Here is a 14,523-nt window from a genome sequence, read left to right as displayed (position 1 = left end):
AACAAGATTTGTATTTGGATATATATTTTTTTAAAAATAAAATTTTTATTATTTTCTCATTTATTACAAACTAAATCAGTTTTCATCATATAATTCTTATAAATTTAAACAGAGTAGAAAACAAAGAGGAGCCCCGTGGCGCAGAGTGTTAAGCTGCAATACTGCAATCAAAAGCTCTGCTCACGACCTGAGTTCGATCCCAACGGAAGTTGGTTTCAGGTAGCTGGCTCAAGGTTGACTCAGCCTTCCATCCTTCCGAGGTCGGTGAAATGAGTACCCAGCTTGCTGGGGGTAAAGGGAAGATGACTGGGGAAGGCACTGGCAAACCACCCCGCAAACAAAGTCTGCCTTGGAAACGTCGGGATGTGACGTCACCCCATGGGTCAGGAATGACCCAGTGCTTGCACAAGGGGACCTTTACCTTTACCTTTAGAAAACAAAGACAATTATCTATTACAAAAAAAGGGGACTTCCCCTTCACTCTATTCTGTCTAGCATTTAATTTGTATATACTTTTGCCAACATGTAATCCTCATTTGTAGATTTACATTATATTTATCTTATATTATCAAATCCAGTTATAATATCTATAATAATAAGTTCAAATTAGGGATTATATTAAGGAATAACCTTTAAATTGACCTATTGAGAAATAACTTTCACAGTATATTCTCCATGCCTCCCATTTGGATATATATATACGTCAGCATGTGCGAGAACAGAGAAGTTTGTTTCAATTTGTACCAACTTTCATTTCATAGAGATTAAAAATTCAGTTTTCAGGATTGGAAGCTATTGATCTTGCAGAAGCAGGTTCTGATTTTACGTAAAGGTAAAGGTCCCCTGTGCAAGCACCAGGTCATTCCTGACCCATGGGGTGACATCACATCCCGACGTTTTCTAGGCAGATTTTTTTTACGGGGTGGTTTGCCAGTGCCTTCCCCAGTCATCTTCCCTTTACCGTGGCGCAGAGTGGTAAACTGCAGTACTGCAGTCCAAGCTCTGCTCACGACCTGAGTTCGATCCCGACGGAAGTTGGTTTCAGGTAGCCGGCTCAAGGTTGACTCAGCCTTCTATCCTTCCGAGGTCGGTAAAATGTGTACCCAGCTTCCTGGGGGTAAAGGGGAGATGAATGGGGAAGGCACTGGCAAACCACCCCGTAAACAAAGTCTGCCTTGGAAATGTCAGGATGTGGCATCACCTCATGGGTCAGGAATGACCTGGTGCTTGCACAGGGGACCTTTACCAGTTTATGATTTCCAGTGTATTTTCAAGGAGATGTAGTTTATTGTTTCAGTGCCAAAGGATGGGTCATTGTGGCCACATTTGTCTGTATTTTCTATGGCAATTCCATGGATGATGGAAAGGCCTCTGAAGCATTTTGCTACAAAGTTTAGCTCAAAATACATATTTACTGATAGCCCTTTACGCTGGTATGCTGAAAGCACATTATGTTTCTATTTCTGGAGCGTTTGAAGCATACTGGAAGAGGGGATCGCTGCTTGTGAACTATACTCATATTCTCCAGTCACTGGTGCTAAACAGAAGTTTACTTGTTAGTATTGTTTCTTCAGTTTCTGAATAAATCTGATGTTCAGAGATGAGAGTGCCTACAAGTCCAGATGATAAAACACTTTGTTTTGTTTTATTTGTGGCTTCCATTCCAAGCCTTTTTTTTTTCTGTTTTCCCAACTGGCATAAACCAAGGTATGGTTATATTAAAGCAGTGACTTCCAACCTTTCTGGACTTGGAACCCACCTTTTAAGCACACTGCCTCAGATAGCATCATCTGAGAGACCCACTGACTTGCAAGCATGTGACAGGAACTAATGTCACAGTCATGTGACAGGAAGAGCCCTGCCTTTGCCAAAAAGGAAACCTGTCTGCCGCTGAATGACCTCACGTCATCAGTGACTACAAAGAGAGGCAGGAGGTGAGGCGCTCTCTATGGATGTGCACCAGCAGCAAATACTTCTAGAAACTGGTTAAAAAAATTGGTGGCTCTAGGATCTTCCAGCCTGCTTAAGCGTCCTTACCCATGGATTGAAGACCATATTGGAAATACAGAATCGAATGCTCAGTGAGTTCGTATGAATTGTTTGATTAAAGCTGTTTATAAAACGAGTTAAAAATGTGATAATAATAGGTGTAGCAAGCAGTATAATTTTATCTGCTGGATAATGCCTTCCAGGGAAAGGAAAAAGGAGTGGGTGGGGGAGTTCCCCCCCATCTTGCAAATTTCTAGCAGTTTCTGTGGTGTGCAGCCTTTCTTAATGATATCGCCAGTTCTTCCTCCTTCATCCTAACACTCCAAAATCACATGAGCCACTTACAAGAAGAGGATCTGAGGTTTTAGTTCTCAGTGTTGACCTGAAACATCTTAAAACTTCTCAGAATTCTCTGGCAAAGCTGATTTTTCTCCCTGACTAATAATTTTACAATGCTTATTACTGAGAGAGAGTGGCATTGCCATCCAGATACCAGCAACTGTGCTATTAGCAATCAGTGAAAAGTGTTGAAGACGTGCCTCTTAGTGGAGTGCCTGGATTAAGAGTTTAATTTTCTGTAAACTGACTCACTAAACTGCTAATAGCATTTTAAGCTGTATGGCTAAAAAACTGACTGGTACATTAGGAAATTCCTGGTTTACCTCTCACCTATGTCTTGAACAAACTTCCTTCTCTGCACCTCAGTTTCCAGTGTGCAGATATGAGCATAATTCTGAGCTGTACATATAAAGCACTTTGAATATTTACAAACAATGTATTAATGCTGAGGTTTTTTTTCGTTTGTAGCATTTCTACTTTAGCATTTCTGCCTTTCTACTTTAAAAAATCCTTAAGTGGCTTAAAACATTTACAAATACAAAACATAAAAGTTATTACATAGCAATAACATTGTGCAGCAGCACAGCATTATTAAAACTTCAGTTAGTAGCATCTATAGTACAAACAGCAGTAATTTTTTAAAAAAGCTTTAAAGCCTTTTACAGCAGCAACAAAACCATAAAACTATTTGCTGTTAAAAGTTTAGTTAAAAAGGGTGACCTTAGTGGGCAGCTAAATGCTATCAGTGATGGTTGCTGTTGAATATTCCTGGGGAAAGAGATTCTTTCTCCAGTAGCCTTAAAAGGGGGGTTCCTAGAGGAGATTTTGGTACATAGGCGGATTGATATGGGAAGAAACACTCTGTTTCCAGACTGTTTGCTTGAACTGGGACCAGATACAAACAGGTAACCAATTGAGATCTCCCAGCACGATCACTCCAGCATAGAATTGGAAGGTACCACCAGGGTCATCTAGTCCAACCCCCTGCACAATGCAGGAAGTTCCAAACTACTTCCCCCCACACCCCCAAGCATGTTCCAATTAACTGCCTGGCTGCCATGTGCAGACCAGTTGAACTTTCAAGGCATACTCCAAAGGCAAACCCACGCCCAAAACATTGCCTAAATTAACTTTGTCCATTTTGGAATTCTGCAAGTCTTTCTTTACATACAGTGCTTGCCCTGGCAATTCATAACCAATGCTTTTGTGACTGTGCCTTTCCTCCCTCTAGAGAGAACAACATTCTATGGCTGGCGGACAATTCACGCCACAACCTTTGGGGAGGGGAAATCGGTCAGGCCATCAGCCAATCAACAATCCAAGACAAGTGGCCTTTGAAATGAGAACACAGAACTCGGTAATTGATTGTTACAAACCTCTTTGCATATTTGGTGAAAGTAATGAATGTGCAAATTTATGAAGGTGGTGCGGTTTACTAATGGGGGGCAAGACCCTTAGTCCTGGGGATTGAAGCGGCGGTTAGATCAGGAATGGGCCTTGGCTTGGTGTGTTCCTGCCCCATATCCCCTGACCTTGGGATGATTGAATAAGGATGGTTACACACTCAGCCCAATGTAAAGTCTCCCCATTTCTATCATGAGGTTGTTCCTGTGCAGTGGGTGGTGAAGTGAAAGGGTGTAGTGTGTAGGGAAGAGGTACTCAAGTCTCCCCAGGGCCCCACAACCAAGTAATGACTGAACAGCCTTGTAGTAATTTTCAAGGGCACCTGTGCAAATTCCACCCATGACATGGGGAAGGCATTATTCTGAGATAGTAATGTGTTGGCTAGCTAGGGGTTCCAGATTGCCCACTGGGGCAAGCAACCTCCTGCCCTCGGGCTCTGGTCCTCACTGCTGTTTCATTCAGTGGTGGGAGCAAAAATGGGGGGTTGTAAATGGTGCTGCACAACACCACTTCCAGCTGGAACCCAGAAGTGACATCACCACATCCGGCACGTGACGCTGATGAATTTTCCCGATCTTTGTGTTTTTTACCTAGAGTGTTGTGACGATGTTGCTTCTGGGTTCCTGGCTGGAAGTGGCATCATGGATTTGGCAGTCTCTATGCCACAGATGCTTCCTCCACTGTACGAAGCTAGGCTGGCAACCCTTCTGCTTACCCTAATGTGCCATTCTAACTAAAGTTCCTCATTGATCAACAGCTTCAAGGAGAGTGCAAATTAAAATTAACGAAGTTGCATAGTCACGGTGGAGTTTACAAAGGTCTCTGGCCTGGCAAAGATTAATTTGAGAAGAGTTCTTGAGAACCCTGAGCAGTCTCATTCCATCTTGAGAGGAGCTGGGCATTCCACAGTAGCAGTTGGAGGATGGTGAACTCTTATTGCTCAAAAAAACAAAAATTGGTTATTGAGGGCAAATTTGTGTCTTAGTTATCTGGTCATATACAAAGAAAAGAAGGGGTTTTTATGTATTCTCATGCTGGGAAAACGCTTGGTCATCATACTTATGAAAGAGCTAGGATGTACTTAGAAAAGCATACATGTCCTTATTTAGACTATACCTGTTGTAGGAAGGGCACTTTGAAATGCCAAAATGTGCCAAATAATGTCTTTATTACCTCAAGAAAATGTTTTGTTGGGAGAAGTGTGTGTTCACGGCTTTCAGTTTTGCCAGTTTATTTGTTAGGGCATCTCTACAAAGTAGAATTATAATTGGTTCTTGTAGGTTATCCGGGTTGTGTGTCCGTGGTCTTGGTATTTTCTTTCCTGATGTTTTGCCCACAGCTGTGGCAGGCATCTTCAGAGGAGTACACTGAAGGACAGTCTCTCTCAGTGTCAAGTGTGTAGGAAGAGCAATATATAGTCAAAAGGGGGTTGGGTTTGAGCTGAGTCATTGTCTTGCAAAGTATTGAAGGTAATGTGCTAATCATTGTCCTGTAAGTATCAAGATAATGTGCTAATGAGGGTGTGGTATGTTAATATGGAACCATTGTATCCTGAAGTGATCTGTTAATCCGCAAAGCTAATCCGCATGGCTATTGTGGACTGTAGTCTTAGTTAGTCTGGAGGTTTTCAGGACAGGAACCCAAGCCTTATTCATTCTTAAACGCTCTTCTTTTCTGTTAAAGTTATGCTGATGTTTATGAATTTCAATGGCTTCTCTGTGTAATCTGACAAAATAGTTGGTAGAATTGTCCAGTCTTTCAGTGTCTTGGAATAATACCCTGTGTCCTGTTTGGGTCAGTCCATGTTCAGCCACTGCTGATTTATCAGGTTGGCCAAGTCTGCAGTATCTTTCATGTTCCTTTAACTTGTTTGTATGCTGCGTTTTGTGGTCCCGATGTAAACTTGTCCACAGCTGCAAGGTATATGATATACCGTATATACTCGCGTATAAGCCGAGTTTTTTAGCCATGATTTTTGGCTTAAAAAACTCACCTCGGCTTATACTCGGGTCAATATGGTAATTCGCGGTAGGCGGCGGTTTCTTCAGAGCCGCGCTGAATCTCCTGCCGGGCCCTCTCTTAGCGCGCTCCCGCCTGCCAGCTGATGGGCGGGCTGTCCCGCCTTCCCCCCACCCGATCGCACCTTCTGCACGGTGGTGGTTTCTTCCCACCGCGCCTTCTGCTGGGCGGCGGCGGTTTCTTCCCCCCCCCCCACCTCACCCGGGCCGGTCCTCCCGCTTGCCAGCTGATCCGCGCGCCTTGTCCTCCCACTCTAAAATGGCGGCCACCATTTTAGAGCACAGCATCGCCGCCTCTCCCAGTGAGAAGAGGGATCAGGGGCTCTTCCCCCTCCCCCCCTTGGATGGCCCTGGGGTCGGGGTTGGTCTGGAGGGCCCGGGCGGGAGGGCGACCTGGGTCAGGGGCGAGATCGTCCTGGCGCTCTAAAATGGCGGCTGCCATTTTAGAGCGCAGCATTTCCGACCCTCGGCTTATACTCGGGTCAATTAAAAATTCCCTTTTCTGGCCTCAAATTTGGTGCCTCGGCTTATACTCGGGTCGGCTTATACGTGAGTATATACGGTACTCCTGCAGAGGAGAGAAGGTCTCTTTTGTCTTTTGTTGATCATAGCATCTGTTGTATTTTCTTGGTGGGTTTAAACACTGTTTTGTAGGTTATGTTTTTTCAAAAGTTTCTCCATCCTATCAGTGACTCCTTTAATAAATGGCAAGAATACCTTTCCTATGGGAGACGGTTTTTCCTGAGTTTTCTGATTTCTCGGCTCAGAGGGACAAAGGGCATCTTCATGATGGGTGTTTCCTTTTCCTCTTAGCTCGGGAGGCAGGATTTAATATTTAAAATTTTCCTGGCTTCTGAGGGAAAACGCCCCTTATGGCCAGTTCTATTTCCTGTCTTGATCGGGAGAGCAGCCTTTCGCAGCTCTCAGCTTCATAGGATTAGAAAAGCCTTACTTTTACTATTCTTTAACCTATATCTACTTATCTACCTTCTTAACTATTCTTACCTAATACTATTATTTCTAATCTTCTGTCCTTAGGAGATTTAGAAGGGATAGCTTAATTAGAAGGATCCCTTCCTGCCAAAATAAAATGGGGGACCGGCAAGAAGATAATTTTATTGCCTCAGCCAGTCTGGATCCTAGCCTACTAACGGCTACGCCTCAACCATCCGAGGCCATCCATCCCTCTACAAGTCAGCAAACTGATTTGAGGGCAAAAACCAAAAGAAAAAACGGCACAGGCAGCGGAGGAAAGCGCAAACAGGCCATCTCAGCCAGCAACAAGTGCGCAAAACGCCTCGTAGAGGCAGCCCGCTCTGCAGCCATGATGAACCGGAGCAGAAAAAAGCCCGCCGCGGTGGGTGGCGCACACAGTTCAGCAGCACTAGCTCCTTCCTCCTCTAAGCGTTTTCGGGCGCACAGCCTGGAGACTGGCGGCTCGCCTTTGTCTCAAGACGCCTTGATTTCAGGTGCGGATCACACAATGGCGCCGGACGCCCTGTCACGACAACTGCTCAGTGAGCAGAACAAAGAGGCCGGCGGCTCGCACACGCCTCATGTCGTTTTGTCCTTAGGTGGCTCGCCTCTGACTCAAGGACGAGAAGCGACAGCGGAGACTTCACCTAATGGTAGGATCTCCCTTCCCCCATTGCAAGATGGCGGGCTAATGTTTCTTAGAGCAGAGCTTTCTGCCCTTATTAGGGATGCCTTCGTGGAAGGCTTGAGAGCGGTTCAACCTGTTCCTATGTCAAATTTCCCTCACTGTTACCCAATCCAGGGAATGCCTAGCCAGGGAACACTTAGCCAGACCTGTACCAACATGGGACCTCATTCAAAACAGGGTATTACAGGGACGGATGCCGGTACCTCCTATGGGGATGGCAGATGGCCCACTAAAGCAGCCCTTAAGGACAGTTCTGTCCAACAAACTATGCAAGGGGAAGAGGATGATGATTCTGTGTATTCAGGGGATGATAACAATGAAAGGGAAGACGAACAATTCAGTTCAGATGGTGAAGATATTATTGAACAGCCCAAACTGTCCAGAGTTTTTAACACAGAGGAATTTCCTCTATTACTATCAAAGACACTGGCTGCACTTGGTATTTCAGATGACACTGAATCAAATACTCAGAGAAAAAAAGGGAACAACAGAGTTTTTCCACATGCATGACACCCCTGATAAGGTAGTACCAGTACCAGAATACTTTCTATCCCTCATAAAGTCAGAATGGGAGAAACCTATGGCCTCCAAACGATGGCCTATAACGTCAAAGAAGTTTTACAACTTAGATCAAAACACATCAGACATACTCAAGGTTCCCATGGTGGAAACACCAGTCACTACATTACACACATCAGACCTGGTTACAGAGGAAGACCAGACATTGATCAGGGATCCTGCTGATAGAAAGGCAGAGCTAGCCTGCAAAAAATCCCACGAGGCTTCAGCTTTGGCAATTAAAGCTTCAGTGACATCAGCACTGGTTTCCAGAGCTGCAATAATATGGGCTAGAAAATTAACACAACTCATTCCACAGGAGAAAAAACAAGCCTGTGAGGGAGTGACCAGACTTTTAAGAGCAGTATCCTTCCTGGCCGACTCAACATTAGACACGATGACATACGCAGTCAGAGCCATGGCAACCACAGCAGCCGCTAGGAGAGCCCTCTGGCTACGCCCATGGCAAGCGACACACCGATCAAAATCGGTTTTAATGGGTTTCCCATATCAAGGAAAAAGACTGTTTGGAGACAAGTTAGACCCCATACTGGTAGAAACTAAGGATAAAAAGAAAGCATTGCCCAAGAGCCTCCAAAAAGAATTCAAAAATACCTCGAACTATACTCCATTTCGGACTTACCACAAGCTGCAAAGATATAGGCCAGACCAACGTAGAGGTCAATGGAACTGTTTCGTAGAGGAGGAAGGTTCAATAGAGGCGCAAAATTTCACACATTCCAAGGCGACAAAGGGAATAAACCCGGCCGCCAAACCAAACAATGACGCCACAATGCAGCCTGTGGGAGGAAGGCTCAATCTTTTTCAACCACAATGGTCAACCTCCCACTCAGACCAGTGGGTACTCAACATAATAATACAAGGTTACCAAATAGAATTTCCCGCATTCCACCAGACTGGTGACATCACCAACATCCAAAAACAAGGACAAACTTCAGAGAACCTCAGAGGCAATACAACATCTGTTGGACATAGCAGCCATAGAAACAGTACCTCTATCGGAACACTCATTGGGAATCTATTCAGTATTCTTCACAGTTCCCAAAAAAGATGGCGGATGGAGAGCCATCCTAGATTAGAAGTTTCTGAACAGATTTATCCCATTGAAACGTTTTTGAATGGAGACACTAAAGTCAATCATGGAGGCATTAAGACCCATGGACTTTCTATCGTCCATAGACGTCACAGAAGCATACCTGCATATTCTCATATATCCACAACACCGCTGCTTCCTGAGGTTCCTATATCAAGGATCACACTACCAGTTCTGGGCCCTCCCCTTTGGATTAACATTAGCCCCAAGGGTATTCACCAAAGTACTAGTTATGCTGGTAGCAGACCTACGCAAAGAGGGAATAAGAATACATCCCTATTTAGACAACATATGTGCAGATTCAAGACAACAAAGCGCATGGCACGCACGATTGTGTGTGTGTTAAGTGCCATCAAGTCGCTTCCGACTCATGTCGACCCTATGAATGAAAGTCCTCCAAAACGTCCTATCTTTGACAGCCATGCTCAGATCTTGCAAATTGAAGGCTGTGGCTTCCTTTATTGAGTCAATCCATCTCTTGTTGGGTCTTCCTCTTTTCCTGCTGCCCTCAACTTTTCCTATCATGACGGTCTTTTCCAGTGACTCTTGTCGTCTCATGACGTGACCAAAATACGATAGCCTCAGTTTAGTCATTTTAGCTTCTAGGGTCAGTTCAGCCTGATTTGATCTAGAACCCACTGATTTGTTTTTTTGGCAGTCCACGGAATCCGTAACACTCTCCTCCAACACCACATTTCAAAGGAATCTATTTTCTTCCTATCAGCTTTCTTCACTGTTCAGCTTTCACACCCATACATAGCAATAGGGAATATGATGGCATGAATTAATCTAGTCTTGGTGGCCATCACATTCTTACACTTCAAAATCTTTTCTAGCTCCTTCATGGCTGCCCTTCCCAGTCTCAATCTCCTTCTAATTTCCTGGCTGCAGTCTCCCTTTTGGTTGATGGTGGAGCCAAGGAATAGAAAGTCTTGAACAATTTCAATTTCCTCATTGTCAATCTTAAAGTTGTGTAATTCTCCTGTAGTCATTACTTTTGTTTTCTTGATGTTCAGCTGTAGTCCTGCTTTGGCACTTTCTCTTTTAACTTTCAGCAGTAGTTGTTTCAAATCTTCACTATTTTCTGCCAATAATGTAGTGTCATCAGCATATCTCAAATTATTAATGTTCCTCCCTCCAATTTTCACTCCACCTTCATCTAAATCTAATCCAGCTTTCCTAATTATATGTTCTGCATATAGATTGAAGAGATAGGGAGACAAAATACATCCTTGTCTGACACCTTTGCCAATTGGAAACCATTCCATTTCTCCATATTCTGTTCTAACTGTGGCCTCTTGTCCAGAGTACAGGTTGCGCATCAAAACGATCAGATGTAGTGGCACACCCATTTCCTTTAAAACCAGCCATAGCTTTTCATGATCCACACAGTCAAAAGCTTTGCTGTAATCTGAAACACAAGCTGATATTCTTCTGAAATTCTCTCGTACGCTCCAATAACCAGCGTATATTTGCAATATCTCTAGTGCCTCTTCCTTTTCTGAAACCAGCTTGAACATCAGGCATTTCTCGTTCCATATAGTAACAGGCTTTGCTGTAAGATTTTGAGCATCACTTTACTTGCATGAGAAATTAATGCAATGGTCCGATAGTTGTTGCAATCTTTGATGTCTCCTTTCTTGGGAATTGGAATGTAAATAGATCGTTCCAGTCTGTGGGCCATTGTTTTGTTTTCCATATCTGTTGGCATATTCTTGTCAAGATTTTGATGGACTCCGTTTCTGTGGCTTGGAATAGCTCTATTGATATCCCATCTACTCCTGGTGATTTTTTTCTCCTGATTGCTCTCAATGCAGCTTTCACTTCACTTTCTAAAACTGTAGGTTCTTCTTCAAAAGATTCTTCTTGGAAAGAATCTTTTATCCTTTCATCTCTTCTGTACAGTTCTTCAGTGTATTGTTCCCACCTTTTCTTTATTTTGTCCTGTTCAGTTAATGTATTTCCATGATGATCTTTCAGCATGCCTAACCGTGCTTTAAATTTCCCTTTGATTTCTTGGATCTTGTGGAACAGATCTCTTGTTCTTCCTTTTTTGTTGTTCTATTTCTTTTACACTGGTTATTATAATAGGTCTCTTTGTCTCTACGTGCTAGTCGCTGGAACGTTGCACTTAGACTTTTGATTCTATTTCTGTCACCTTCTACTTTTGCTTCTCGTCTATTTCTGGCAATTTTAAGAGTTTCCTCAGACATCTATCGAGGTTTTTCTTTTCTTTTGGCTACAGGAATAGTCTGCACATTCTTCCTTGATAATATCTCTAGTTTCCACCCATAGTTCTTCAGGTTTACATTCACTTTAACTTAGTAATGCAAATCTATTCCTTACATGGTCTTTAAACTCTTCCGGAATATTGCTTAGATTGTATTTTGGTGCTATGAATGTTTTGGTGTTTTTCTTAAGCTTTATCTTGATTTTCGATATTACCAATTCATGATCTGTACCGCAGTCGGCTCCTGGTCTTGTTTTGGCCGAGAGAGTAGAGCTTCTCCATCTTCTGCTTCCAGTTATATAATCTATTTGATTTCTATACTGGCCGTCTGGTGATGTCCATGTATACAATCGACTATTTGCTTGTCTGAAACATGTGTTTGCAATGAACAGATTGTTGTCTTCACAGAATTCTATGAGGCGTTCTCCTGCTTCATTCCGTGCTCCTAGCCCAAATCTGCCAACAACATTTGATTCTGCTTTGTTTCCTACTTTTGCGTTCCAATCACCTATGATTATCAGCATATCTTGTTTAGGTGTGTGATCAATTTCTTCCTGAACACTGGCATAAAAACTTTCAATTTCTTCCTCATCAGCATCTGTAGTTGGGGCATAAACTTGAAGGATGCTTATGTTGATAGGCTTTCCCTGAAGTCTGATTGATATTATTTGGTCAGACTTTGCATTATAGCTCCTGACTGCCTTTGCTACATCTTGCCTCACTATTAAAGCAACTCGGTTTCTTCTCTTTTTGTCATTCCCTGAATAAAACACTTTGTAATTTTCTGATTGAAAATGTCCTAATCCAGTCCATTTTAATTCACTTACTCCCAGGACTGATGTCTGTACGTTCCATTTCTTGTTTTAACAATTTCAAGCTTACCCTGATTCATGGTTCTCACATTCCATGTTCCTATTATATGCGTTGAACAGCTTCGGACTTTCCTTTTGCATCTATTCATGTCAACCACTGAACGTCCTTTCGGCTTCAGTCCAATCGCATCATTAAGAACAGTGCTACTCGTACTTGTCCTCTGCTCTACCCCAGTAGCAAATTGAGTGCCATCTGACCTGGGGATCCCATCTTCCAGCACTATATCTTTTTTCATTTTGGATTGTCTCATCATAGGGTTTTCAAGGTAAAGGTTGTTCAGAAGTGGTTTACCAGTGCCTTCTTCTACGCAGTACTAACCAGAGTTAGTCGTAGTGGCACTGCCGTTGTCTACGAAAGATCTTCCGCCAGTGTCATCTTCCACTACTGCTGCTGCCCAGTAGCTAACCTTCAGGGATTCCTCTACCCCCATCCCCATTGGAACTGCCTGTTCTCTTCTGTGGATGTGGCCATTGATCCCTTAAGGGGGTGGATGCATCTTCGTCTGGTGTCTCAGCTGTGACCATTCCGTCTTGAGTGACTCTGCTAGGAGTTTAGTCTCTTGATAGAGTCTAGACCCCTTACGGTATTGCTCTCAGCTTCCCTGACACTCACAAACCCCCTCACCACATTAAGGTGTGCATCCAGAAGGGATGATTAGTGATAGAAAAATTGACAACACATGGATTCCTTATCAATTACAAAAAGAGCAAATTGACCCCCTCTCAACGGCTGACATTTAGTGGCAGAGATAGACACGCAACAGAACACGCTATTTCTCACAAGAGAAAAAATCAATCTCATCTCGTCTCTAGCAAAAAAGACTTACACTGCCAGGTCATCAAAACTCATGTCCCTTGCCAAATTACAGGGTCACATGGTACCCTGCATATCCACCGTACAATGGGCTCAACTCCATGTGAGACCATTACAATGGCTTCTCAGACCCTACCCAAAAGGACATACAAAGAAAAAGGGATATCAACATCCTCCTTTCCAAAGAAGCCAAGAGCAGCCTACTGTGGTGGTCACACCAAGACAACCTGTCAAAGGGCCTCAGATACATCTACCCTGTCCCAGAACAAATCTACACAGACGCTTGCACGACAGGGTGGGGGGCAACATTCCACACACACATAGCCCAGGGCACCTGGACCCCCCCAGGAGCAGAAATTACACATAAACGCCTTGGAGATCAGAGTGATTTACAGAGCCTTGCAGAGCTTCAAACAACAAGTTCAGAGCAAGGACATACTGATCAGGACAGACAATGTAGCCGCCAAGGCACATTTAAACAAACAGGGGATCCAGATCATCAGTTCTTCACAAGGAAGTGTTACCAATTCTACAGTGGGCAGAGTCCAATCTAACATCACTCTCTGCAGAGCACATACAGGGAGTTACCAATGTGCAGGCAGATTGGCTCAGCAGGGAGACACTCAGCAAGACGGAATGGTCTCTACATCCAGACATATTCCACCTTATCACACAGGTCTACTATCAGTGTTCCGAATCTCTATTTGCAAACAGTGCGAACCACCAACTTCCATGTTACTTTTCCAGATACAAGCAAGTAGGGGCGGAACAGACGGATGCACTGACGGCACCCTGGCCCAAGGGAATGTTATACGCCTTCCCACCCCTTCCACTCATTCCAAAAGTGCTAAGGAGGATACAAACATTGAAGGCACACATCTTGTTCATAGCCCCGTATTGGCCCAGACGCCCATGGTTCCCCACATTAATACAGATGTCATACAACAACCTCTGGAGGCTTCCAGTCACACTGGACCTACTGATACAGAGACCAGTTTGCCATCCTGACCCAGGATGGTACAAAATGACCGTTTGGGTATTGAAAGGGGGAGATTGTACAAATTAGGTTACACCGAGGATATAATTAACACTGTTCAAGCCGCTTGAAGACCTTCAACACAGAGAATTTATAATTCAACCTGAAGGGCATTCACCAGATGGTGCAGGCGCAAAAACATCAACCCACTCAAACCTCGAACCATAGGCATTCTCTTTTCTACAAGAGGGTCACAGAATCGGCTTAGCTACATCCACATTGAAAAGACAGCTAGCGTCAATAGCCACTATTGTTCCAAGAGTGGCAGGGTATAAAGTGACCAAACATCGTCACATAAAATAATTCCTTAGAGGCATGACTCTTATCGCTCCTCCTGTAAGACACAGGTTTCCACCTGGAGCCTACATACCGTACTGACCGCACTAACAAAACCGCCATTCGAACCTCTTACAAAGGTCGGTTTAAAATGGTTAAGGATGAAAGTACTGTTTCTCACTGCTGTAACTTCGGCACGTAGAGTCTCGG

At 43.8% G+C, this 14,523-nt stretch overlaps 1 protein-coding gene across 1 annotated transcript in view; it reads left to right on the top strand.

Moving 5' to 3' along the window:
* XRN2 (5'-3' exoribonuclease 2) overlaps positions 1-14,523 on the top strand; it is a 115,206-nt gene that overhangs the window by 42,136 nt on the left and 58,547 nt on the right. Inside the window, exon 15 of the mRNA XM_056862525.1 lies at positions 3,560-3,685. Within this exon, the coding sequence (XP_056718503.1) occupies positions 3,560-3,685 (126 nt within the window). The remainder of the gene's footprint in view (positions 1-3,559; positions 3,686-14,523) is intronic.

This window comes from Euleptes europaea, chromosome 17, assembly GCF_029931775.1.
Source record: "Euleptes europaea isolate rEulEur1 chromosome 17, rEulEur1.hap1, whole genome shotgun sequence".
Lineage (NCBI taxonomy): Eukaryota > Metazoa > Chordata > Lepidosauria > Squamata > Sphaerodactylidae > Euleptes > Euleptes europaea.
The sequence above is the reverse complement of the archived record's forward strand: the minus strand, read 5'-3'. Positions and strand labels throughout refer to the sequence as shown.